This window comes from Vicia villosa, linkage group LG2 (genome assembly GCF_029867415.1).
Source record: "Vicia villosa cultivar HV-30 ecotype Madison, WI linkage group LG2, Vvil1.0, whole genome shotgun sequence".
Classification (NCBI taxonomy): Eukaryota; Viridiplantae; Streptophyta; class Magnoliopsida; order Fabales; family Fabaceae; genus Vicia; species Vicia villosa.
Window position 1 is genome coordinate 14966882 of NC_081181.1, and position 27357 is coordinate 14994238.

Consider the following 27357-nt stretch of genomic DNA (forward strand, 5'->3'; position numbering starts at 1 on the left):
TCTGAAATCCAACACTACTGAAATAGTTTGGTTGCATGGGTTACTTTCTTATATGAGTGTCAATCTTTCTGAACCGACTCCCATATATTGTGATAACAAGAGTGCCACTCAAATTGCCCACAACTCAGTCTTTCATGAACGTATCAAACACATTGAGATTGATTGTCACTTCGCTCGTCATCATCTTCAACATGGGACAATTTGTAACACCCCTAATTCTATAGTAAACAAATAAGGCATACATTTGCATAAATCAGAGTAAAGAAGCATGCATCTCACGAGGGCGTCACACATAATTCAAAATAAAACAACATGCAATGGTCATTTTCGAATAACACGGGATTTAAAGCAACATGCGAAAACATAGGGAATAATCATCTCATCAAATAAATGGTAAATCAGATGATTCCCATACATCATCCGCCATATCTCAATATCTTTGCTCAAGGCCATTCATCAACAAAATAACGTATTCAAATACAAAATACAATATGAGTAAACAATTATCTCATAACAACGAGTTATAAAATATAAACCCAAATCCCATGCGTTACATATGACCAGGGCACAAGTGACTACTTAGTCACGACACCTTACAAGAGATCTAAATCTCTAAGATAAGCCTTCTTCGAAGCATCGCTATCCACGAAACCTGCACGTTACCAACGAAAGATAACATTCAAACAGAAGGGTGAGAATTCAAATTCTAAATAGAAAATATAATAATGGGAAAATGCAACATAAGTAAGCATACATTTCACAATTATTCACTCTTCTCAAAACATGCATTTATCTCCAATATAAAGTTAACATGTTTAATACAATTTAGTATCCCAATCAAATTCACAACCTCATATATCGATGATTTAAATATATATACACATATATCACCCATACATATATATTTCACATTCCATATCAAATATGTATTAATCACATATATCTCATTCTCATCACATTCCCTAATTCTTATCAAATGATTCATCATTTCACATATATGCATATCAATAAAATTCTCATCCACTCATTCATACCACATAATCACACATAACAACATTTCACACCGACACGTGCGACTCAAGTGTGGCTCTATGTGATATGCATGTGGATCCCTCCGTTATCATTTTCGGTCATGCCGATTGCCACTCTCTACGGACAAGATAACCACCTCAAAGCCCCATACTCGTTAAGCTTTCAAACCCCATACTCATTAGGTTTGGGAAAAGTAAATAACCTTCGCGAGATTACCCAACATTGCCACTTTCAAAGACTCATGCTTGTGTACGTGTGCAACAAAACAAGACTCATGCATTTAAGACGATCTCTCTATCTCTTAAAATACATAATCACATCTTTCAAACTTTGCACATCATTAAACAACATGACATTCCACCAATTATCAAGCATCAATTAGCATTTATCAATCAATCACATAATTCACGGTTATCATATTACATAATGCATCCATGAATATTGATCATGCGCAATTCATCTATAACATACACATATAGGAAAATGTTATTCCCAAATATTAATCTATTCTATCATATAGACAATTATTTAAGCTTCAACATGCTTCAAACGACACCTAAAAAGGAGTTACGGATCAAAAGTTATGGTCTTTACAAAATCTGCATGAAATTGAACCCCTAGGTCGACGCATACATCTCTCAGGTCGACATAAACTGAAAGAAAATAGATTTTTGACTTTCTCGGTTGTTTAGGTCGATGCAGCTTCTGCATAGGTTGACCCAGGCTGCGTGAAAACTCAGATTTCACCATTTTCTTCCCTAATTCCCTCATACAACACCCATTAACCCATACACAATCCATACATCAATTGAAAGCAAATTTAGCACACATATAAGATTCTTAAACATGTTCCTAACCATGGGTCATCCATACAACACATTGAACATGAACAAATCACAAAATCCAATTGATCTCACATAAACCCTAACATTTTCTAAATTCATGAAATGGAAGAATAGAAAGCATACACAACATTACCCAATCATATAAACTATAAGAACTTAGATTCAAACCCTTACCTTGAATTAATCTCCTCCTATCTTCAAGAATCTACTTCCCTCTTCTCTTCCTCTTCTCTTCTCTCTAGCCTCTTTTCTCTTCTTTCTATCTTTCTCTCTAATTCTAGGGTTTTCTAACACAAATCTCTACTAACTATATTCTTGTTATATTGGGCTTAACCCACCTAACTCTCATTCTAGTTATTTAGGCCCAATTAGTTATATCATCCTAATAACTCAATTAACCTAAATAACATTATTACATACATAATCAAATATTCAAATAATTATTATATCACATAATAACTAAATAAATAATTATTAAAAACACCAAATAATATAATTACTAATATAATCAATAAAAATACTAATAAAATTGAGCTATTACAACTCTCCCCCACTTAAAAGATTTCCGTCCTCGAAAATTATCCTCAAGCAACTAACCCCAGGTACAAATCCTTCATTCAACTATCAAGTACCTTCTCTTCTAATCCCAAATAACTCTGGAAACCTCCTCAAAATCTAGAAGAAAACTTTGGATCTCGATCCAAAATAATACTCGACATAATACCATACAAATTCACAATCCTCTCGATGTACATCTTAGCAAGTCTTTCCATCGAATAACCCATCCTCATCGGAATAAAATGAGCGTATTTCGTCAATCTATCCACAATGACCCAAATTTCTTCGCAATTACTCGATGTTCTCTGCAAACCGGAAATAAAATCCATAAAGATACTATCCCTCTTCCACTCGGGAATAGATAACGGTTGCATCAAAGCAGACGGTTTTTGATGTTCAATCTTTGACTTTTGACAAGTTAAACATGAATAAACAAATTCCGCTATATCTTTCTTCATACATGCCACCAAAATAATTTCCTCAAATCTTGATACATTTTAGTAGCACCGGGATGAATACTCAAACCACTTCTATGTCCTTCCTCAAGAATTCTCTTCCTCAAGTCCGCAACATTCGGAATACAAACTCGATCACAACATCTCATAACACCATTCTCATCAATCCGAAAATCACCACCTCTACCTTGATTTATCAATGTCATAATGTCCACTAATTTCAAATCCGATTTTTGTCCTTCCCTAATCTCATCCAAAATACCACTAGTAAGCTTCAACATACCAAGCTTAACACACGACGACGTCGCTTCACAAACCAAACTCAAATCTCTAAATTGTTCCAACAATTCCAATTCTTGATTCATCAACATAGACATATGCAATGATTTCCTACCCAATGCATCGACTACAACATTCGCTTTTCCAGGATGGTAGTTCAAATTAAAATCATAATCTTTCAAGAATTCCAACCATCTTCGTTGTCTCATATTCAACTCTCTTTGATCAAACAAATACTTCAAACTCTTGTGATCACTATACACATCAAATCTTGATCCAAACAAATAATGCCTCCAAAGTTTCAAAACAAACACGACGACGGCCAACTCTAAATCATGCGTCGGATAATTCGTCTCATGAACTTTGAGTTGCCTTGAAGCATAAGCTACCACTTGCTCTTTTTTCATCAAAACGCCTCCCAAACCAACAATGAAGCATCATAATACACAACAAATAGTTCCAACGGATCCGGCAAAATCAAAATAGGAGCAGAAGTTAACGTTCTCTTAAGCTCTTGAAAACTCGCTTCACATTGCGAAGTCCAAATGAAAGCTTGACCCTTCCTAGTCAACAACGTCAGTGGAAAAGATAACTTAGAAAATCCCTCAATGAACTTCCTATAATAACCAGCCAAACCAAGAAAACTTCTAATCTCAGAAATAGACTTAGGAGCTTCCCATTGAGATATAGCTTCAATCTTCGACGGGTCAACAGAAATACCTCCACTAGAGATCACATGGCCAAGAAAACTCACTTCCTTTAACCAAAATTCACACTTATAAAGCCTAGCAAACAACTTCTTCTCTTTCAACACCGATAACACAATCCTTAAATGTTCAGCGTGATCATCCTCACTCTTAGAATCAAAATATCCTCAATAAACGTCACTTCATAGAACCTTCTTTCTTCTTAATCAACAAAACAGACACACCCCATTGCTACACACTCAGACGAGTGATTCTCTTCTCAAACAATCCCTCAAGTTAACTCTTCACCCTAGCCACTTTATACACTACCAAGTTAGTAAGACAAGTCTATCTCGTCCAATACGATCCCGTCTCCTATCAACAATAGATTAAGGGTGATCAGTTCCTTAATTTGTCAATAGTAGCCGATAACCATGATGGAACATAAACCTCTATTACTAAACTATAATAGTGTTCCTCAAGAACTTGTACTCAAAATCACCTAAAGCACTAAGGCCCAAAATCTCCCTTAAGATTACAATTACTCGCCTTACCTCTAGACAGTTCATACTAAGATTCTCAACAAATTGGTCTAGCGGAAGGCAGGCTAAATCAATTCCAAAATCTCTACCAAGATACTCTACGGAAAAATCAAACACACAAAGGAAGCAAACACATAAATCATAGCAAATGTATCAATAACTAGGCTTCTACGTATATCAGATAAGACAAGATCCAATCTCTTAGCACAATCCAAAGAAATGAAAGAATGTGTTGCACTACTATCATAATAGCCATCAAAGGTGTACCATTAATAAAGCAGATACCTCAGATTAGCCTATCCTTAGCAGTGGCCTCATCACCAGACAACACAAACACTTTTGCTTTCGCTTGCTCCTTCTTTGGCTTGTCGCACCTGGCACTGATGTGTCCTTGCTCACCATAACTGTAGCAAATCCTACTCGAACCAATTCCACAATCAACAACTTTGTGACCCAGCTTGCCACACTTATAGCACTTAATCAAAGTAGAAGCTCCTCCCCCACTTGGCTTCTCGCCAGAACCAGATTTATGCTTTTTCTTATTACCATACGGTTCCCCACGGTATTGTCCTTTTCCCCGTTTCAACTCCAGAAATCTCACTTCTTTCTTTCGACACACATCTTCTGGAAAATAGTTTTCCAAAAATGCACCATGGAAAAGAGTCCAAGTAACTTCAATACCTTCCTCATCGAATCTTTGCACAGTATTAGTCCACCAATCCTTAGTTCCTTTCGTCAGCATGTGAGTACTAAACTGTACCTTTTGTACATCAGTACAAATCATGACTTGAAAGATCTTCTCAATTTCTTTCATCCATGCTCGTGCTTTGTCCAGTCCATACTCTCCTTTAAAGGTCGGCAAATTGTACCTTCAGAACTCTCTAAAAGCATGGAACTCATCCTTTCCTCCATTACCAGCATTCTCTTGCGGCGCTTGTCCAATCGCACCATCCCACCTCGTCAATGCTTCGACATTAACGTCACCATTCCTTCCTGCAAACATTATCCTAAGACATCCAACCACCGACAAACAAACAATATTGATCGTGTGAGATACAAAAATCCAATACAAAAGGGATAGGAAAACATAAACGACTTGGCCAACTGACCGACCGTGCTCCGATACCACTATGTAACACCCCTAATTCTATACTAAACAAATAAGGCATACATTCGCATAAATCAGAGTAAAGAAGCATGCATCTCACGAGGGCGTTACACATAATTCAAAATAAAACAACATGCAATGGTCATTTCCGAATAACACGGGATTTAAAGCAACATGCAAAAACACAACGGAATAATCATCTCATCAAATAAATGGTAAATCAGATGATTCTCATACATCATCCACCATATCTCAATATCTCGGCTCAAGGTCATTCATCAACAAAATAACGTATTCAAATACGAAATACAATATGAGTAAACAATTATCTCATAACAACGAGTTATAAAATATAAACTCAAATCCCATGTGTTACATATGACCAGAGCACAAGTGACTACTTAGTCACGACACCTTACAAGAGATCTAAATCTATCAGCTAAGCCTCCTTCGAAGCATCGCTGTCCATGAAACCTGTACGTTACCAACAAAGGATAACATTCAAACAGAAGGGTGAGAATTCAAATTCTAAATAGAAAATATAATAATGGGAAAATGCAACATAAGTAAGCATACATTTCACAATTATTCACTCTTCTCAAAACATGCATTTATCTCCAATATAAAGTTAACATGTTTAATACAATTTAGTATCACAATCAAATTCACAACCTCATATATTGATGATTTACATATATACACATATATCACCCATACATATATATTTCACATTCCATTTCAAATATGTATTAATCACATATATCTCATTCTTATCACATTCCCTAATTCTTATCAAATGATTCATCATTTCACATATATGCATATCAATAAAATTCTCATCCACTCATTCATACCACATAATCACACATAACAACATTTCACACCGACACATGCGACTCAAGTGTGACTCTATGCAATATGCATGTGGATCCCTCCGTTATCATTTCCGATCATGCCGATTGCCACTCTCCACGGACAAGATAACCACCTCAAAGCCCCATACTCGTTAAGCTTTCAAACCCCGTACTTGTTAGGTTTGGGACAAGTAAATAACCTTCGCGATATTACCCAACATTGCCACTTTCAAAGACTCATACTTGTGTACGTGTGCAACAAAACAAGACTCATGCATTTAAGACGATCTCTCTATCTCTTAAACTACACAATCACATCTTTCCAACTTTGCACATCATTACACAACATGACATTCCACCAATTATCAAACATCAATTAACATTTATCAATCAATCACATAATTCACGGTTATCATATTACATGATGCCTCCATGAATATTGATCATGCACAATTCATCCATATTATACACATATAGGTAAATGTTATTCCCAATTATCATCATAATTAATCAAACAAATGCCAATCCATTCCATTCTTTCATATAAACAATTATTTAAGCTTCAATATGCTTCAAACGGCACCTAAAAAGGAGTTACGGATCAAAAGTTACGGTCTTTACAAAATCTGCTCGAAATTGAACCCCTAAGTCGACGCATACATCTCTCAGGTTGACGCAAACTCTTTCAGGTCGACGTAAACTGAAGGAAAATATATTTTTGACTTTCTGGGTTGTTTAGGTCGACGCAGCTTCTGCGTAGGTCGACCCAGGCTGCGTGAAAACTCAGATTTCACCATTTTTCTTCCCTAATTCCCTCATACAACACCCATTAACCCATACACAATCCATCCATCAATTGAAAGCAAACTTAGCACACATATAAGGTTCCTAAACATGTTCCTAACCATGGGTCATCCATACAACACATTGAACATGAACAAATCACAAAATCCAATTGATCTCACATAAACCCTAACATTTTCTAAATTCATGAAATGGAAGAATAGAAAGCATACACAACATTACCCAATCATATAAACTATAAGAACTTGGATTCAAACCCTTACCTTGAATTAATCTACTCCTATCTTCAAGAATCTACTTCCCTCTTCTCTTCTCTCTAGCCTCTTTTCTCTTCTTTCTATCTTTCTCTCTAATTCTAGGGTTTTCTAACACAAATCTCTACTAACTCTATTCTTGTTATATTGGGCTTAACCCACCTAACTCTCATTCTAATTATTAAGGCCCAATTAGTTATATCATCCTAATAACTCAATTAACCTAAATAACACAATTACATACATAATCAAATATTCAAATAATTATTATATCACATAATAACTAAATAAATAATTATTAAAAACACCAAATAATATAATTACTAATATAATCAATAAAAATACTAATAAAATCGGGCTGTTACACAATTACTCTACCATATGTCTCTTCCGCTTTGTAGATTGTTGATTTGTTTACGAAGACACATTCGATTAAACGTTTTTGTTTTTTGATTGATAAACTCTAGATGCTTCATACTAATGCATCTTGAGTTTGAGGGGAGATTTTAGATATTATTAGTAGTATTATTATTAATGATATTATGTTGTATAAGGGTAGTTTGGTATTTCCTAGCGGTTAATATTTATATTCTGGTGTAACCTTTATTCTCCAGTTTTTGCTCATTCTATTGAAACCCTAAGCCAAATGATCTTTTTCCTTCTCTATGTTTTTATGTGCTGACTATTGTTAACAAGATAAACTCTATAATTTTATGTTTCCATTTTACCTAGACAAAATGAATCAAGATAAAAATTCGATTCTCACAACCTTAACTAAGAAAGCAAATCCTTAAATAGAATTATCTTGTTTAAATCACTATTTATTTATTGTAATCAAGAGAGTGTTGTTATTTTTACTCTGATATTTTAATATAAAAATTATAAGTTGAACTTGAGATTAAAATTTCATGAGAATTTAATTTGCCGCATTATACATGGAACCTCCACAATATGTGTGCTATGATTGTTATACTCTTATCTATATTTATCAATTTTTCATAAATTCGAGTAAATATAAGAAATTTTATAACTACACAGGCAATTTTGGAAAAATATGCAAAAATACCATAAATTTTGAAATTTTCAGTTAAAAAATCATAACTTTCATAAGTTTTTGGAAATAACTTTCATGAATTTTTATAGAAAATTTCGAAATTTCCGATAAAAACTATTGTATGTTTATTGAAAATTTCTAAATTTTTGGTATAAATATATGAGTTTTTACCTAAGATTTAAAAAAAATTCAGTATTTACGACATGGACTTTTTTTCAAAATATCGGTATTTGTTCAAAGATTCCGGACTTTATAAAAAATTGGTATAATTTAATACCAATAATTTTAAAATGTACTACCGAAAATTTAATCTGTTATCAAAAATTTAGAATGAACTAATTTCGTTGGCTCTTTTTGACTCAACTTTGTCTATGATCAGTTTTAAAATTAATAAAATATATAGGATTAATAAAATATATAGGGTGACAAATTTAATCTTTGAGGTAGTAGGATAAATTCTCAAATTTGATGCATGAAGATTGTGGACTTATTATATTATAAAAGCTTCCCAACCCTTGCCACTTTCACAACTGGCCTGTTTGGAATGTAGGCTTATCTCTAAAATTATTTAAATATCATTGAATTTGTTCGGAGATATATATTTTTTTTTTTAAAATTTAGTTTGAAGATACATCTATAAAGTTTTTCTAAGGTTAATTGAGAAATGTTTTTCTAAAGATATTATTTATTCCAATTACCATCAATATTTTCGATACTTATATGTGTTAATATGGTACCATTTCCGAAAATATTTTCAATTACTAACATAGAAATTGTCATCAATATCTCTGGAAATATATAAAAAAATTCACCAATTCGATGTCTTTTTTCTAAATGGTAAATCAAATAAAAGATAATTCCCCCGTCTCACAATATGTGTCCTTTTTGAGATTTTTACGTTTTTTAAGATAATGATTAATTATGTTGATTTCAATGTTAAATGAATGTCATTTACAAAAATAATTTTATTAATAATAGATAATGGAGTATTTAAATGAATTAAAACACAATAAATAAGAATAAATTAATGAAAAAATAATAAATATAGCATTGATATTCTAAATGGACAAATAATTTGACACAAACAAAAATAGAAAAGAGGAGACTATTGTGAGACGGAGAAAGTACCATTTTCGGAGATATATTAATGGTATTCAATATATGATAAATCTGATGGTAATTATTTTCATGAAATTATAAATAGTTTTTACCAATAAAATACATTAAATGGTAATCGGTAAATTAAATGGTAAATCAATATTAAATATCATTAATATATTGATATAATTATAAATTGTATTTATTAATATTAAAAACATCAAATAATAGGAATATGCACTGACAGTGTAAAATATTTTTACACTGTCAACCAATCACAACCATGTATCCAATTAAAACACAATTTTAATTTAAAAAAACTAATATGACATGGCAACTGTAATGATTTTGATTGGATGTATGTGTAAAGTTTGTTTACACTGTCAGTGCACTACCATTAAACTCATTATTTCAATTATTAGACATGTCTTTTCACAATATTTATATTGATCAGTCATTTAATAAAAATATAAAAGACATCAAATAGTAATATACGGTGTATTGACTTAATTATAAATGATATTCTCATTTCTCATAATTATAACTGTATACGAGCAAATAAAAACTTAAGTAATTTTTAAAAACTCTAAATTTGCTATGTAGGTTAATTTGTGGCTTTAAAATAAGATAAAGTTTGAAGACTTTATAGAATTAATTTGCTGTAGAATTAAAACAATTGAATCCTATGAAATATCTTCAAATATTTAATTATTTTATGAGAATTTTTAAAAAATATTAGTAATTATTTTCAGTTATTTATATAAATTGTAAAAATAAATTTAACATCGGACTATTTAAATATTTATCATTAAAATTTTTAATATAATATAAATTACATAATTTTTTTAAAATGATAGTATATTAAAAAAATAATCTTTTTGAATTTTTTATCTAAATAATATTAAATTTAAGTGATATTTTAAAATCTATAAAAATTATAATAAAATATTAAAAATTAAAATAAACTACACTCTATTTATATTTATTATAGGATTATAAAGATAATTTTTTTTGGAGCAAATAAGGATATATATATATATATAATTTTTTTTTTGGAGCAAATAAGGATATATATATATATATATATTCCAAAAAAGAAAGTTAATTACTTGCTGATCCAAAGATCCAAGCCTCAAACTGACAAAAAGAGAGACAAGAAAACTACTTAAAGACTATTACAATAGGCCCACAGTTTGTTATCCATCTTAGCCCTCTCCTGCACAAGAACCTTAATCTCAGCAAAATCCAGCTCTTGACTATTGTTCATTTGGAAGACTTTCTTGTTTCTCAAAATCCAGATATGGTAAATAGTTTCTGTCACACCAATCTTCAGTAATTTCGCCCTCTGGCTTTTGCCTTTAGCACTAGCACATAGCCATTGCAGCTCCCTAGTCCAGTCACAAGGAGTATGTGTAACACACATCCAGTCTAAAACTTGTTTCCAAATTCGATTGGTATACCTGCATGCAAAGAATATATGGTCACAAGATTCAGGATCACCACAGAACATGCATTTGCCATCATTCACAATACCAAATCTGCTAATTCTATCTTTAGTAGGTAGACGATTCTAGCAAGCCATCCAGAACACGAAATAAGCCCGAGGCCTCTCCATGTTCCCCCTAACCAGATTTCTCCACATCACCTTCGGATTTTCACCTCGAAGCTCCAAGTACATGTCTCGAGTCCTATATCGCCCTGTGACTCGAAAATTCATCCACGCAGATGTGTTGAGGAGACTATCTTTGTGCTTGAACATGGCTTTTATGGTCCATGATGCAGTTTGTTTGGGAGCATAATCTGTAACAGGCTTCGTCTTCATGTAGAAGTGGTTTACCCAACTAATCCACAAACGGTCTTTCTTATGGCTAAGGTCCCATAGCATTTTCCCCAGAGTTGCTCGATTCCATACACCTAGGGCAGTGACATTAAGTCCCCCAGCAGCCACAGGATCGCAGACATGCTCCCAGGATATAGGAGCTTTCTTGTTGTCAGTTTCCTGGCCAGTCCATAGGAACCTCCTACATAGGCTTTCCACGTGGTTTATAATCTTTTTAGGCAGGGGAAATATCTGGAGCTAGTAATTAGCAATTGCAAACATGATACTCTTTACTAGTTGTAATCTACCAGCATACGAGAGCATATGAGTACACTAGTGAGTTAATCTACACAGCATCTTATTTATCAAAGGTTGGCAATTGGCTATCGTGAGCTTCTTGTTGTCCGGAGGGACCCTAAGATACTTAAAAGGTAACTTACCAATTTGAAAACCTGTTTCCTGCATTAACAGTTGCTGGTTATGGACATCCACCCCCCAAAGTATATCTTGCTCTTTGGTTTACTCATATGGAGGCCCGTGGACTGAGTGAAGTCATTAATCTTGCTCATGATTCTCCTAATGGATTTAACATCTTCCCTGAAAAACAGTAAAATATCGTCAGCAAAACATATGTTGACTATCTTCAATTTGGCACATTTGGGGTGAAACCTGAATCCAGTCGTAACCTGCAGTGTTTGAAGGATCCTGTGTAAGTACTCCATTATTAAAACAAACAACAGGGGTGAGATAGGGTCCCCCTCCTCAGTCCCCGCTTAGCCTTGATAATTCCACTGGGTTCACCATTTATAGAGAACCTGTAAGACGCAGAGGTTACACAAGCCATAGTCCAGTCTACAAATTTTTGGGGAAAACCAAGGTCACACATGATCTGGTTTAGAGCAGGCCATTCAAACGTATCGTAGGCTTTTTGTATGTCCATTTGGACCATACACCTAGGGGAGATATTCTTCCTTCCATATCCTCTGATCAGTTCTTGAGCAAGTAAAATATTTTCTTGGATTAGTCTGCCAGGGATAAATGCTGGGTTCTCATTAAAATTATGTTGATTTCAATGTTAAATGAATGTCATTTACAAAAATAATTTTATTAATAATAGATAATGGAGTATTTAAATGAATTAAAACACAATAAATAAGAATAAATTAATGAAAAAATAATAAATATAGCATTGATATTCTAAATGGACAAATAATTTGACACAAACAAAAATAGAAAAGAGGAGACTATTGTGAGACGGAGAAAGTACCATTTTCGGAGATATATTAATGGTATTCAATATATGATAAATCTGATGGTAATTATTTTCATGAAATTATAAATAGTTTTTACCAATAAAATACATTAAATGGTAATCGGTAAATTAAATGGTAAATCAATATTAAATATCATTAATATATTGATATAATTATAAATTGTATTTATTAATATTAAAAACATCAAATAATAGGAATATGCACTGACAGTGTAAAATATTTTTACACTGTCAACCAATCACAACCATGTATCCAATTAAAACACAATTTTAATTTAAAAAAACTAATATGACATGGCAACTGTAATGATTTTGATTGGATGTATGTGTAAAGTTTGTTTACACTGTCAGTGCACTACCATTAAACTCATTATTTCAATTATTAGACATGTCTTTTCACAATATTTATATTGATCAGTCATTTAATAAAAATATAAAAGACATCAAATAGTAATATACGGTGTATTGACTTAATTATAAATGATATTCTCATTTCTCATAATTATAACTGTATACGAGCAAATAAAAACTTAAGTAATTTTTAAAAACTCTAAATTTGCTATGTAGGTTAATTTGTGGCTTTAAAATAAGATAAAGTTTGAAGACTTTATAGAATTAATTTGCTGTAGAATTAAAACAATTGAATCCTATGAAATATCTTCAAATATTTAATTATTTTATGAGAATTTTTAAAAAATATTAGTAATTATTTTCAGTTATTTATATAAATTGTAAAAATAAATTTAACATCGGACTATTTAAATATTTATCATTAAAATTTTTAATATAATATAAATTACATAATTTTTTTAAAATGATAGTATATTAAAAAAATAATCTTTTTGAATTTTTTATCTAAATAATATTAAATTTAAGTGATATTTTAAAATCTATAAAAATTATAATAAAATATTAAAAATTAAAATAAACTACACTCTATTTATATTTATTATAGGATTATAAAGATAATTTTTTTTTGGAGCAAATAAGGATATATATATATATATATATATATATATATATATATATATATATATATATATATATATATATATAATTTTTTTTTTTGGAGCAAATAAGGATATATATATATATATATTCCAAAAAAAGAAAGTTAATTACTTGCTGATCTAAAGATCCAAGCCTCAAACTGACAAAAAGAGAGACAAGAAAACTACTTAAAGACTATTACAATAGGCCCACAGTTTGTTATCCATCTTAGCCCTCTCCTGCACAAGAACCTTAATCTCAGCAAAATCCAGCTCTTGACTATTGTTCATTTGGAAGACTTTCTTGTTTCTCAAAATCCAGATATGGTAAATAGTTTCTGTCACACCAATCTTCAGTAATTTCGCCCTCTGGCTTTTGCCTTTAGCACTAGCACATAGCCATTGCAGCTCCCTAGTCCAGTCACAAGGAGTATGTGTAACACACATCCAGTCTAAAACTTGTTTCCAAATTCGATTGGTATACCTGCATGCAAAGAATATATGGTCACAAGATTCAGGATCACCACAGAACATGCATTTGCCATCATTCACAATACCAAATCTGCTAATTCTATCTTTAGTAGGTAGACGATTCTAGCAAGCCATCCAGAACACGAAATAAGCCCGAGGCCTCTCCATGTTCCCCCTAACCAGATTTCTCCACATCACCTTCGGATTTTCACCTCGAAGCTCCAAGTACATGTCTCGAGTCCTATATCGCCCTGTGACTCGAAAATTCATCCACGCAGATGTGTTGAGGAGACTATCTTTGTGCTTGAACATGGCTTTTATGGTCCATGATGCAGTTTGTTTGGGAGCATAATTTGTAACAGGCTTCGTCTTCATGTAGAAGTGGTATACCCAACTAATCCACAAACGGTCTTTCTTATGGCTAAGGTCCCATAGCATTTTCCCCAGAGTTGCTCGATTCCATACACCTAGGGCAGTGACATTAAGCCCCCCAGCAGCCACAGGATCGCAGACATGCTCCCAGGATATAGGAGCTTTCTTGTTGTCAGTTTCCTGGCCAGTCCATAGGAACCTCCTACATAGGCTTTCCACGTGGTTTATAATCTTTTTAGGCAGGGGAAATATCTGGAGCTAGTAATTAGCAATTGCAAACATGATACTCTTTACTAGTTGTAATCTACCAGCATACGAGAGCATATGAGTACACTAGTGAGTTAATCTACACAGCATCTTATCTATCAAAGGTTGGCAATTGGCTATCGTGAGCTTCTTGTTGTCCGGAGGGACCCCAAGATACTTAAAAGGTAACTTACCAATTTGAAAACCCGTTTCCTGCATTAACAGTTGCTGGTTATGGACATCCACCCCCCAAAGTATATCTTGCTCTTTGGTTTACTCATATGGAGGCCCGTGGACTGAGTGAAGTCATTAATCTTGCTCATGATTCTCCTAATGGATTGAACATCTTCCCTGAAAAACAGTAAAATATCGTCAGCAAAACATATGTTGACTATCTTCAATTTGGCACATTTGGGGTGAAACCTGAATCCAGCCGTAACCTGCAGTGTTTGAAGGATCCTGTGTAAGTACTCCATTATTAAAACAAACAACAGGGGTGAGATAGGGTCCCCCTCCTCAGTCCCCGCTTAGCCTTGATAATTCCACTGGGTTCACCATTTATAGAGAACCTGTAAGACGCAGAGGTTACACAAGCCATAGTCCAGTCTACAAATTTTTGGGGAAAACCAAGGTCACACATGATCTGGTTTAGAGCAGGCCATTCAAACGTATCGTAGGCTTTTTGTATGTCCATTTGGACCATACACCTAGGGGAGATATTCTTCCTTCCATATCCTCTGATCAGTTCTTGGCAAGTAAAATATTTTCTTGGATTAGTCTGCCAGGGATAAATGCTGGGTTCTCATTAAAATTATGTTGATTTCAATGTTAAATGAATGTCATTTACAAAAATAATTTTATTAATAATAGATAATGGAGTATTTAAATGAATTAAAACACAATAAATAAGAATAAATTAATGAAAAAATAATAAATATAGCATTGATATTCTAAATGGACAAATAATTTGACACAAACAAAAATAGAAAAGAGGAGACTATTGTGAGACGGAGAAAGTACCATTTTCGGAGATATATTAATGGTATTCAATATATGATAAATCTGATGGTAATTATTTTCATGAAATTATAAATAGTTTTTACCAATAAAATACATTAAATGGTAATCGGTAAATTAAATGGTAAATCAATATTAAATATCATTAATATATTGATATAATTATAAACTGTATTTATTAATATTAAAAACATCAAATAATAGGAATATGCACTGACAGTGTAAAATATTTTTACACTGTCAACCAATCACAACCATGTATCCAATTAAAACACAATTTTAATTTAAAAAAACTAATATGACATGGCAACTGTAATGATTTTGATTGGATGTATGTATAAAGTTTGTTTACACTGTCAGTGCACTACCATTAAACTCATTATTTCAATTATTAGACATGTCTTTTCACAATATTTATATTGATCAGTCATTTAATAAAAATATAAAAGACATCAAATAGTAATATACGGTGTATTGACTTAATTATAAATGATATTCTCATTTCTCATAATTATAACTGTATACGAGCAAAGAAAAATTTAAGTAATTTTTAAAAACTCTAAATTTGCTATGTAGGTTAATTTGTGGCTTTAAAATAAGATAAAGTTTGAAGACTTTATAGAATTAATTTGCTGTAGAATTAAAACAATTGAATCCTATGAAATATCTTCAAATATTTAATTATTTTATGAGAATTTTTAAAAAGTATTAGTAATTATTTTCAGTTATTTATATAAATTGTAAAAATAAATTTAACATCGGACTATTTAAATATTTATCATTAAAATTTTTAATATAATATAAATTACATAATTTTTTTAAAATGATAGTATATTAAAAAAATAATCTTTTTGAATTTTTTATCTAAATAATATTAAATTTAAGTGATATTTTAAAATCTATAAAAATTATAATAAAATATTAAAAATTAAAATAAACTACACTCTATTTATATTTATTATAGGATTATAAAGATAATTTTTTTTGGAGCAAATAAGGATATATATATATATATATATATATATATATATATATAATTTTTTTTTTGGAGCAAATAAGGATATATATATATATATATATATATATTCCAAAAAAGAAAGTTAATTACTTGCTGATCCAAAGATCCAAGCCTCAAACTGACAAAAAGAGAGACAAGAAAACTACTTAAAGACTATTACAATAGGCCCACAGTTTGTTATCCATCTTAGCCCTCTCCTGCACAAGAACCTTAATCTCAGCAAAATCCAGCTCTTGACTATTGTTCATTTGGAAGACTTTCTTGTTTCTCAAAATCCAGATATGGTAAATAGTTTCTGTCACACCAATCTTCAATAATTTCGCCCTCTGGCTTTTGCCTTTAGCACTCGCACATAGCCATTGCAGCTCCCTAGTCCAGTCACAAGGAGTATGTGTAACACACATCCAGTCTAAAACTTGTTTCCAAATTCGATTGGTATACCTGCATGCAAAGAATATATGGTCACAAGATTCAGGATCACCACAGAACATGCATTTGCCATCATTCACAATACCAAATCTGCTAATTCTATCTTTAGTAGGTAGACGATTCTAGCAAGCCATCCAGAACACGAAATAAGCCCGAGGCCTCTCCATGTTCCCCCTAACCAGATTTCTCCACATCACCTTCGGATTTTCACCTCGAAGCTCCAAGTACATGTCTCGAGTCCTATATCGCCCTGTGACTCGAAAATTCATCCACGCAGATGTGTTGAGGAGACTATCTTTGTGCTTGAACATGGCTTTTATGGTCCATGATGCAGTTTGTTTGGGAGCATAATCTGTAACAGGCTTCGTCTTCATGTAGAAGTGGTTTACCCAACTAATCCACAAACGGTCTTTCTTATGGCTAAGGTCCCATAGCATTTTCCCCAGAGTTGCTCGATTCCATACACCTAGGGAAGTGACATTAGCATTGTCCATGATTTTGTAAAATTGCATATGATTGTCCAGGTTTTTTGAGAAGATAAAGAATTTCAAGAAAATGCATATGATAGTCCATGTTTTTGGTTAAAAGAAAGAAATTTGATAAATCGCATATGATCGTCCATGTTTTTGGAGAAGAGAAAGAGATTTCATAAATTCCATACGATAGTACACGTTTTTTGAGAAGGGAAAGAAATGCCTGAAATTGCATATGATAGTGCATGTTTTTGGAGAAGAGAAAGAAATTCTAGAAATTGCATATGATAGTCCACGTTTTTGGAGAAGGGAAATAAATTACAGAAATTGCATTTGATAGACCACGTTTTTGGAGAAGAGAAGGAAACTCAATAAATTGCATATATCCCTGGCAGACTAATCCAAGAAAATATTTATCCCTGGCAGACTAATCCAAGAAAATATTTTACTTGCTCAAGAACTGATCAGAGGATATGGAAGGAAGAATATCTCCCCTAGGTGTATGGTCCAAATGGACATACAAAAAGCCTACGATACGTTTGAACGGCCTGCTCTAAACCAGATCATGTGTGACCTTGGTTTTCCCCAAAAATTTGTAGACTGGACTATGGCTTGTGTAACCTCTGCGTCTTACAGGTTCTCTATAAATGGTGAACCCAGTGGAATTATCAAGGCTAAGCGGGGACTGAGGAGGGGGACCCTATCTCACCCCTGTTGTTTGTTTTAATAATGGAGTACTTACACAGGATCCTTCAAACACTGCAGGTTACAACTGGATTCAGGTTTCACCCCAAATGTGCCAAATTGAAGATAGTCAACATATGTTTTGCTGACGATATTTTACTGTTTTTCAGGGAAGATGTTAAATCCATTAGGAGAATCATGAGCAAGATTAATGACTTCACTCAGTCCACGGGCCTCCATATGAGTAAACCAAAGAGCAAGATATACTTTGGGGGGTGGATGTCCATAACCAGCAACTGTTAATGCAGGAAACAGGTTTTCAAATTGGTAAGTTACCTTTTAAGTATCTTGGGGTCCCTCCGGACAACAAGAAGCTCACGATAGCCAATTGCCAACCTTTGATAAATAAGATGCTGTGTAGATTAACTCACTAGTGTACTCATATGCTCTCGTATGCTGGTAGATTACAACTAGTAAAGAGTATCATGTTTGCAATTGCTAATTACTAGCTCCAGATATTTCCCCTGCCTAAAAAGATTATAAACCACGTGGAAAGCCTATGTAGGAGGTTCCTATGGACTGGCCAGGAAACTGACAACAAGAAAGCTCCTATATCCTGGGAGCATGTCTGCGATCCTGTGGCTGCTGGGGGACTTAATGTCACTGCCCTAGGTGTATGGAATCGAGCAACTCTGGGGAAAATGCTATGGGACCTTAGCCATAAGAAAGACCGTTTGTGGATTAGTTGGGTAAACCACTTCTACATGAAGACGAAGCCTGTTACAGATTATGCTCCCAAACAAACTGCATCATGGACCATAAAAGCCATGTTCAAGCACAAAGATAGTCTCCTCAACACATCTGCGTGGATGAATTTTCGAGTCACAGGGCGATATAGGACTCGAGACATGTACTTGGAGCTTCGAGGTGAAAATCCGAAGGTGATGTGGAGAAATCTGGTTAGGGGGAACATGGAGAGGCCTCGGGCTTATTTCGTGTTCTGGATGGCTTGCTAGAATCGTCTACCTACTAAAGATAGAATTAGCAGATTTGGTATTGTGAATGATGGCAAATGCATGTTCTGTGGTGATCCTGAATCTTGTGACCATATATTCTTTGCATGCAGGTATACCAATCGAATTTGGAAACAAGTTTTAGACTGGATGTGTGTTACACATACTCCTTGTGACTGGACTAGGGAGCTGCAATGGCTATGTGCTAGTGCTAAAGGCAAAAGCCAGAGGGCGAAATTACTGAAGATTGGTGTGACAGAAACTATTTACCATATCTGGATTTTGAGAAACAAGAAAGTCTTCCAAATGAACAATAGTCAAGAGCTGGATTTTGCTGAGATTAAGGTTCTTGTGCAGGAGAGGGCTAAGATGGATAACAAACTGTGGGCCTATTGTAATAGTCTTTAAGTAGTTTTCTTGTCTCTCTTTTTGTCAGTTTGAGGCTTGGATCTTTAGATCAGCAAGTAATTAACTTTCTTTTTTGGAATATATATATATATATATCCTTATTTGCTCCAAAAAAAAAAATTATATATATATATATATATATATATATATATATATATATATATATATATATATATATATTTATATATATATATATATATATATATATATATATATATATATATATATATATATATATATCCTTATTTGCTCCAAAAAAAAATTATCTTTATAATCCTATAATAAATATAAATAGAGTGTAGTTTATTTTAATTTTTAATATTTTATTATAATTTTTATAGATTTTAAAATATCATTTAAATTTAATATTATTTAGATAAAAAATTCAAAAAGATTATTTTTTTAATATACTATCATTTTAAAAAAATTATGTAATTTATATTATATTAAAAATTTTAATGATAAATATTTAAATAGTCCGATGTTAAATTTATTTTTACAATTTATATAAATAACTGAAAATAATTACTAATATTTTTTAAAAATTCTCATAAAATAATTAAATATTTGAAGATATTTCATAGGATTCAATTGTTTTAATTCTACAGCAAATTAATTCTATAAAGTCTTCAAACTTTATCTTATTTTAAAGCCACAAATTAACCTACATAGCAAATTTAGAGTTTTTAAAAATTACTTAAGTTTTTATTTGCTCGTATACAGTTATAATTATGAGAAATGAGAATATCATTTATAATTAAGTCAATACACCGTATATTACTATTTGATGTCTTTTATATTTTTATTAAATGACTGATCAATATAAATATTGTGAAAAGACATGTCTAATAATTGAAATAATGAGTTTAATGGTAGTGCACTGACAGTGTAAACAAACTTTACACATACATCCAATCAAAATCATTACAGTTGCCATGTCATATTAGTTTTTTTAAATTAAAATTGTGTTTTAATTGGATACATGGTTGTGATTGGTTGACAGTGTAAAAATATTTTACACTGTCAGTGCATATTCCTATTATTTGATGTTTTTAATATTAATAAATACAATTTATAATTATATCAATATATTAATGATATTTAATATTGATTTACCATTTAATTTACCGATTACCATTTAATGTATTTTATTGGTAAAAACTATTTATAATTTCATGAAAATAATTACCATCAGATTTATCATATATTGAATACCATTAATATATCTCCGAAAATGGTACTTTCTCCGTCTCACAATAGTCTCCTCTTTTCTATTTTTGTTTGTGTCAAATTATTTGTCCATTTAGAATATCAATGCTATATTTATTATTTTTTCATTAATTTATTCTTATTTATTGTGTTTTAATTCATTTAAATACTCCATTATCTATTATTAATAAAATTATTTTTGTAAATGACATTCATTTAACATTGAAATCAACATAATTTTAATGAGAACCCAGCATTTATCCCTGGCAGACTAATCCAAGAAAATATTTTACTTGCTCAAGAACTGATCAGAGGATATGGAAGGAAGAATATCTCCCCTAGGTGTATGGTCCAAATGGACATACAAAAAGCCTACGATACGTTTGAATGGCCTGCTCTAAACCAGATCATGTGTGACCTTGGTTTTCCCCAAAAATTTGTAGACTGGACTATGGCTTGTGTAACCTCTGCGTCTTACAGGTTCTCTATAAATGGTGAACCCAGTGGAATTATCAAGGCTAAGCGGGGACTGAGGAGGGGGACCCTATCTCACCCCTGTTGTTTGTTTTAATAATGGAGTACTTACACAGGATCCTTCAAACACTGCAGGTTACAACTGGATTCAGGTTTCACCCCAAATGTGCCAAATTGAAGATAGTCAACATATGTTTTGCTGACGATATTTTACTGTTTTTCAGGGAAGATGTTAAATCCATTAGGAGAATCATGAGCAAGATTAATGACTTCACTCAGTCCACGGGCCTCCATATGAGTAAACCAAAGAGCAAGATATACTTTGGGGGGTGGATGTCCATAACCAGCAACTGTTAATGCAGGAAACAGGTTTTCAAATTGGTAAGTTACCTTTTAAGTATCTTGGGGTCCCTCCGGACAACAAGAAGCTCACGATAGCCAATTGCCAACCTTTGATAAATAAGATGCTGTGTAGATTAACTCACTAGTGTACTCATATGCTCTCGTATGCTGGTAGATTACAACTAGTAAAGAGTATCATGTTTGCAATTGCTAATTACTAGCTCCAGATATTTCCCCTGCCTAAAAAGATTATAAACCACGTGGAAAGCCTATGTAGGAGGTTCCTATGGACTGGCCAGGAAACTGACAACAAGAAAGCTCCTATATCCTGGGAGCATGTCTGCGATCCTGTGGCTGCTGGGGGACTTAATGTCACTGCCCTAGGTGTATGGAATCGAGCAACTCTGGGGAAAATGCTATGGGACCTTAGCCATAAGAAAGACCGTTTGTGGATTAGTTGGGTAAACCACTTCTACATGAAGACGAAGCCTGTTACAGATTATGCTCCCAAACAAACTGCATCATGGACCATAAAAGCCATGTTCAAGCACAAAGATAGTCTCCTCAACACATCTGCGTGGATGAATTTTCGAGTCACAGGGCGATATAGGACTCGAGACATGTACTTGGAGCTTCGAGGTGAAAATCCGAAGGTGATGTGGAGAAATCTGGTTAGGGGGAACATGGAGAGGCCTCGGGCTTATTTCGTGTTCTGGATGGCTTGCTAGAATCGTCTACCTACTAAAGATAGAATTAGCAGATTTGGTATTGTGAATGATGGCAAATGCATGTTCTGTGGTGATCCTGAATCTTGTGACCATATATTCTTTGCATGCAGGTATACCAATCGAATTTGGAAACAAGTTTTAGACTGGATGTGTGTTACACATACTCCTTGTGACTGGACTAGGGAGCTGCAATGGCTATGTGCTAGTGCTAAAGGCAAAAGCCAGAGGGCGAAATTACTGAAGATTGGTGTGACAGAAACTATTTACCATATCTGGATTTTGAGAAACAAGAAAGTCTTCCAAATGAACAATAGTCAAGAGCTGGATTTTGCTGAGATTAAGGTTCTTGTGCAGGAGAGGGCTAAGATGGATAACAAACTGTGGGCCTATTGTAATAGTATTTAAGTAGTTTTCTTGTCTCTCTTTTTGTTAGTTTGAGGCTTGGATCTTTGGATCAGCAAGTAATTAACTTTCTTTTTTGGAATATATATATATATCCTTATTTGCTCCAAAAAAAAACTTATATATATATATATATATATATATATATATATATATATATCCTTATTTGCTCCAAAAAAAAAATTATCTTTATAATCCTATAATAAATATAAATAGAGTGTAGTTTATTTTAATTTTTAATATTTTATTATAATTTTTATAGATTTTAAAATATCACTTAAATTTAATATTATTTAGATAAAAAATTCAAAAAGATTATTTTTTTAATATACTATCATTTTAAAAAAATTATGTAATTTATATTATATTAAAAATTTTAATGATAAATATTTAAATAGTCCGATGTTAAATTTATTTTTACAATTTATATAAATAACTGAAAATAATTACTAATATTTTTTAAAAATTCTCATAAAATAATTAAATATTTGAAGATATTTCATAGGATTCAATTGTTTTAATTCTACAGCAAATTAATTCTATAAAGTCTTCAAACTTTATCTTATTTTAAAGCCACAAATTAACCTACATAGCAAATTTAGAGTTTTTAAAAATTACTTAAATTTTTCTTTGCTCGTATACAGTTATAATTATGAGAAATGAGAATATCATTTATAATTAAGTCAATACACCGTATATTACTATTTGATGTCTTTTATATTTTTATTAAATGACTGATCAATATAAATATTGTGAAAAGACATGTCTAATAATTGAAATAATGAGTTTAATGTTAGTGCACTGACAGTGTAAACAAACTTTACACATACATCCAGTCAAAATCATTACAGTTGCCATGTCATATTAGTTTTTTTAAATTAAAATTGTGTTTTAATTGGATACATGGTTGTGATTGGTTGACAGTGTAAAAATATTTTACACTGTCAGTGCATATTCCTATTATTTGATGTTTTTAATATTAATAAATACAATTTATAATTATATCAATATATTAATGATATTTAATATTAATTTACCATTTAATTTACCGATTACCATTTAATGTATTTTATTGGTAAAAACTATTTATAATTTCATGAAAATAATTACCATCAGATTTATCATATATTGAATACCATTAATATATCTCCGAAAATGGTACTTTCTCCGTCTCACAATAGTCTCCTCTTTTCTATTTTTGTTTGTGTCAAATTATTTGTCCATTTAGAATATCAATGCTATATTTATTATTTTTTCATTAATTTATTCTTATTTATTGTGTTTTAATTCATTTAAATACTCCATTATCTATTATTAATAAAATTATTTTTGTAAATGACATTCATTTAACATTGAAATCAACATAATTTTAGAGAGGATTTTGTAATATTATTTATTATTAATAATATTATTAAAATTATTTTTGTAAAATATTTTCTTTAAATGCTGGGTTCTCATTAACAATAGTATCAATGACACTGCCCAATCTCCTGGTCATGATTTTAGAGAGGATTTTGTAAAATGTGCTGCAACAAGAGATTGGCCTCCAGTCCTTGATAGTCTCAGCCTCTCCAGATTTGGGAATCAGGGTGATTAGAGAACAATTCAGGGCTTTGTGCATTCTACCTGTTCTGAAAAATTGTTGGACAGCCTCTATAACATCATACTTCACAGTCTTCCAAGTCTATTTAAAGAAGAAAGAATTAAATCCATCAATACCAGGGGCTTTATTGTTACCTATACCCTCCAAGGCTTCCCATATTTCTTGCTCAGAAACTGGTTTGATCAGTTCAAGGGATTCCTCTCTAGCCAACAGCTTACCACTCATAATACAAGTCTTGTCAATACCTTGAAGGTTTCCAGATGCTGTTTCTACCAGAGTGGTGTAAAAACCCAAAATCTCATTTGCAATATCCTCCCTGCTACTAAGAGAGACTCCTCCCAGAGAGGTAAGATGCACCATTCTGTTCATTTTGTTCTTGTCTTTGATGGAGTTATGGAAAAAGGAGTTGTTTCCATCCCCTAATCTTAACCAATCAATCTTGGCTTTTTGCTTGAGAATATCCTCCTCCAATTGGTGAAGTTCAAGAATTTATTTGTACAACTCTTCACCTGCTCCATAGCACCACAGTCAAATAAATCATTTTTTAACACACGGTGAGCCTCAGTCAGATCATGTCTAGCTTGATGGATCTGCACCTGGATATTAGTGAAGCTTTTATAGAGAGGCCTTAAAGGGTTTTGCAGTCTCTTTAACTTGATCCACAAGCGATGCATGGCATTCCCCTGAACCCTCACATTCCAGCTTTGTCTCACAATATCCTGGAATCCCTCTTTTTTAGTGACACAGTTTAAAAACTTGAACAACACTTTTCTCCTACCCTGAGGGGCCAGGCAGCTAACCCTAATAGGGGAGTGATCCGAAATACCAGGTGGAAGCACCTCAACTATAGCATCCGGAAAGGCCTGGAACCACAAACCATTCCCTATGATTCTATCAATCCAGGAGTAAATAGTCCCCGCAGACTGTTTGTTGGACCATGTAAAGTGGCAACCCCTAGAAGGAGCTTCAAACAATCCATTCCTATGAATCATATCCTCCAGCTCTTTGTACTCAGTCACAGCTACCGGATTCCCTCCTATTCTGTCCTGGCAAGTTAGCATGTTGTTGTAGTCCCCTATCACAATCCAGGGCATCCTCATATTCTTCCCTAAACAGTCAATTTGATCTCACAGGGCATGCCTCCTATCAAGCTGGTTCAAGGCATAGACTATGGTGGCCAGGTATTGAACACATTTACTCAAATCCAAAACTTCAACATGAATGAATTGTTCCTCTACCTGCAGAAGGTTTATTCCAACTTCATGGTGCTTCCATAATAACCAGATCCGCCCATTGTGGTGATGGGAGTAGTTATCTATGTAAGACCAATTATTACCCAATCTCATCCTAATCTTGTTAGCATTAACATGTTTAATTCTAGTCTCAAGCAAAGCGACTATGGGAACCTGGATAGTATGGAGGAAGGAGCTTACCTCTCTATGCTTTGCTTCTTTATTCATGCCCCTAACATTCCAAGTAGTAATCATTGACAAGTATTTCTTCCCCCTCCTAGAATATTTCCAATTCCTAAAGGGGTGAACACATTCTTAACAATCATGTCATTTGGAGGAGTAAAGATAATCTTCTCCTTAGCCTTGTCTGTTCTGCTCGAGCAAACTTGAGTCCAATCCTCTTCTGGTATATTATTAGATGGTGCAGCAACCTTTGGATCAGCCTCCTCAACCACTGTCTCAAGTGTAATTTTCACTACCTCTGCCTCTCTTGTACTGTTCCCTATAGCATGATCTGCTTGTTTCTTTTGCCATACTTTAGGTTTGTAATACGGTGAACTGACTTTTATCGATCGAAAATGTCGCGGTTAAGCATGAGTCGCCACCGACTTTTATTTTATCCAAACAAATTCAGAAAGGCTAAAAGAAACAGAAAAAAACCTTTTAAAGAAATCTAAGTTCGGGGGTAATTTATGCAAAGGGAAGGTGTAAGGCACCCTTTGCATCCATGGTTTTCCATGGGCTCTTAATTGCTTTGCTTGCTCGTTTTCAGAAAATGTAGATGAAAGAGGAAAAAATGGACTTTAGCTCGTAAATGAGCGTAGCCAGTTTTTTGAAGAATTTTGAGAAAGAATATAGAAAATAGAGCATGGCAAGGCAATTAGGGGCAACTACCTTAAACTCAGATGATAGGTCTCTTTTTAGCCTTTCAGAATGAAAGGGTCTATCCTTGCCATAAGAGGGCAGGAAGCCTTTCGTTTGGAGGTAGAAGGGTCATCGAATTATCATCCGCTCAAAGACTGACCCATGCCATAGAGAGACAGGTAGTCTAAGGGGAAGGATCAGAATAGCCTTTCGTAGGCAACCAGAAGATACCTCAGCCTTTTCCGTAGGCAACTTCCGAGGGTCGAGGTCATGTTAGTGTATCGAAGGCAGCATCATTAGGGACCATGACCTTTAATCGAGGCAACATGGCTGAGGTATCCTCGTATTCGAGGGACTGACTATTCTGCAAAAAAATACAAGGCAACAAGGCAACAGGCAACAAGGCAACAGAGAGGTTACCCAAGAGTGTGCGTGTGTGCACCAATCACATGATTATATTCAAGTATATTATCTTGTAAAATTAGTGATTCTATGTTCGATTCGAGGTTACACTCCCTAGATTACTAACCACGCAGTTTAACAGAAATAATTAACAAATATGGGGGAGGGAAATTGTAACCAGCGGATCCCTTAATAGGGTTTGACATAAGTAATAATAAACAAAGAAAAATATCAAGGTTAGGGTTTTAGGGTTACCAAACTCGTAGCTTCGGCAGTTGGCAAACCCTGAAAAGGTGGAAAAGAAAGAATAAACAGAAGGG

General features: G+C 33.0%; 1 protein-coding gene across 1 annotated transcript; it reads right to left on the reverse strand.

The window, feature by feature from the left end:
- Positions 1-24964: 24964 nt before the first annotated feature.
- On the reverse strand, positions 24965-25639 carry LOC131648620 (uncharacterized). The gene has a single exon (XM_058918362.1). The coding sequence runs from the start codon at positions 25637-25639 to the stop codon at positions 24965-24967; it is 675 nt and encodes a 224-aa protein (XP_058774345.1).
- Between the last annotated feature and the right edge of the window lie 1718 nt (positions 25640-27357).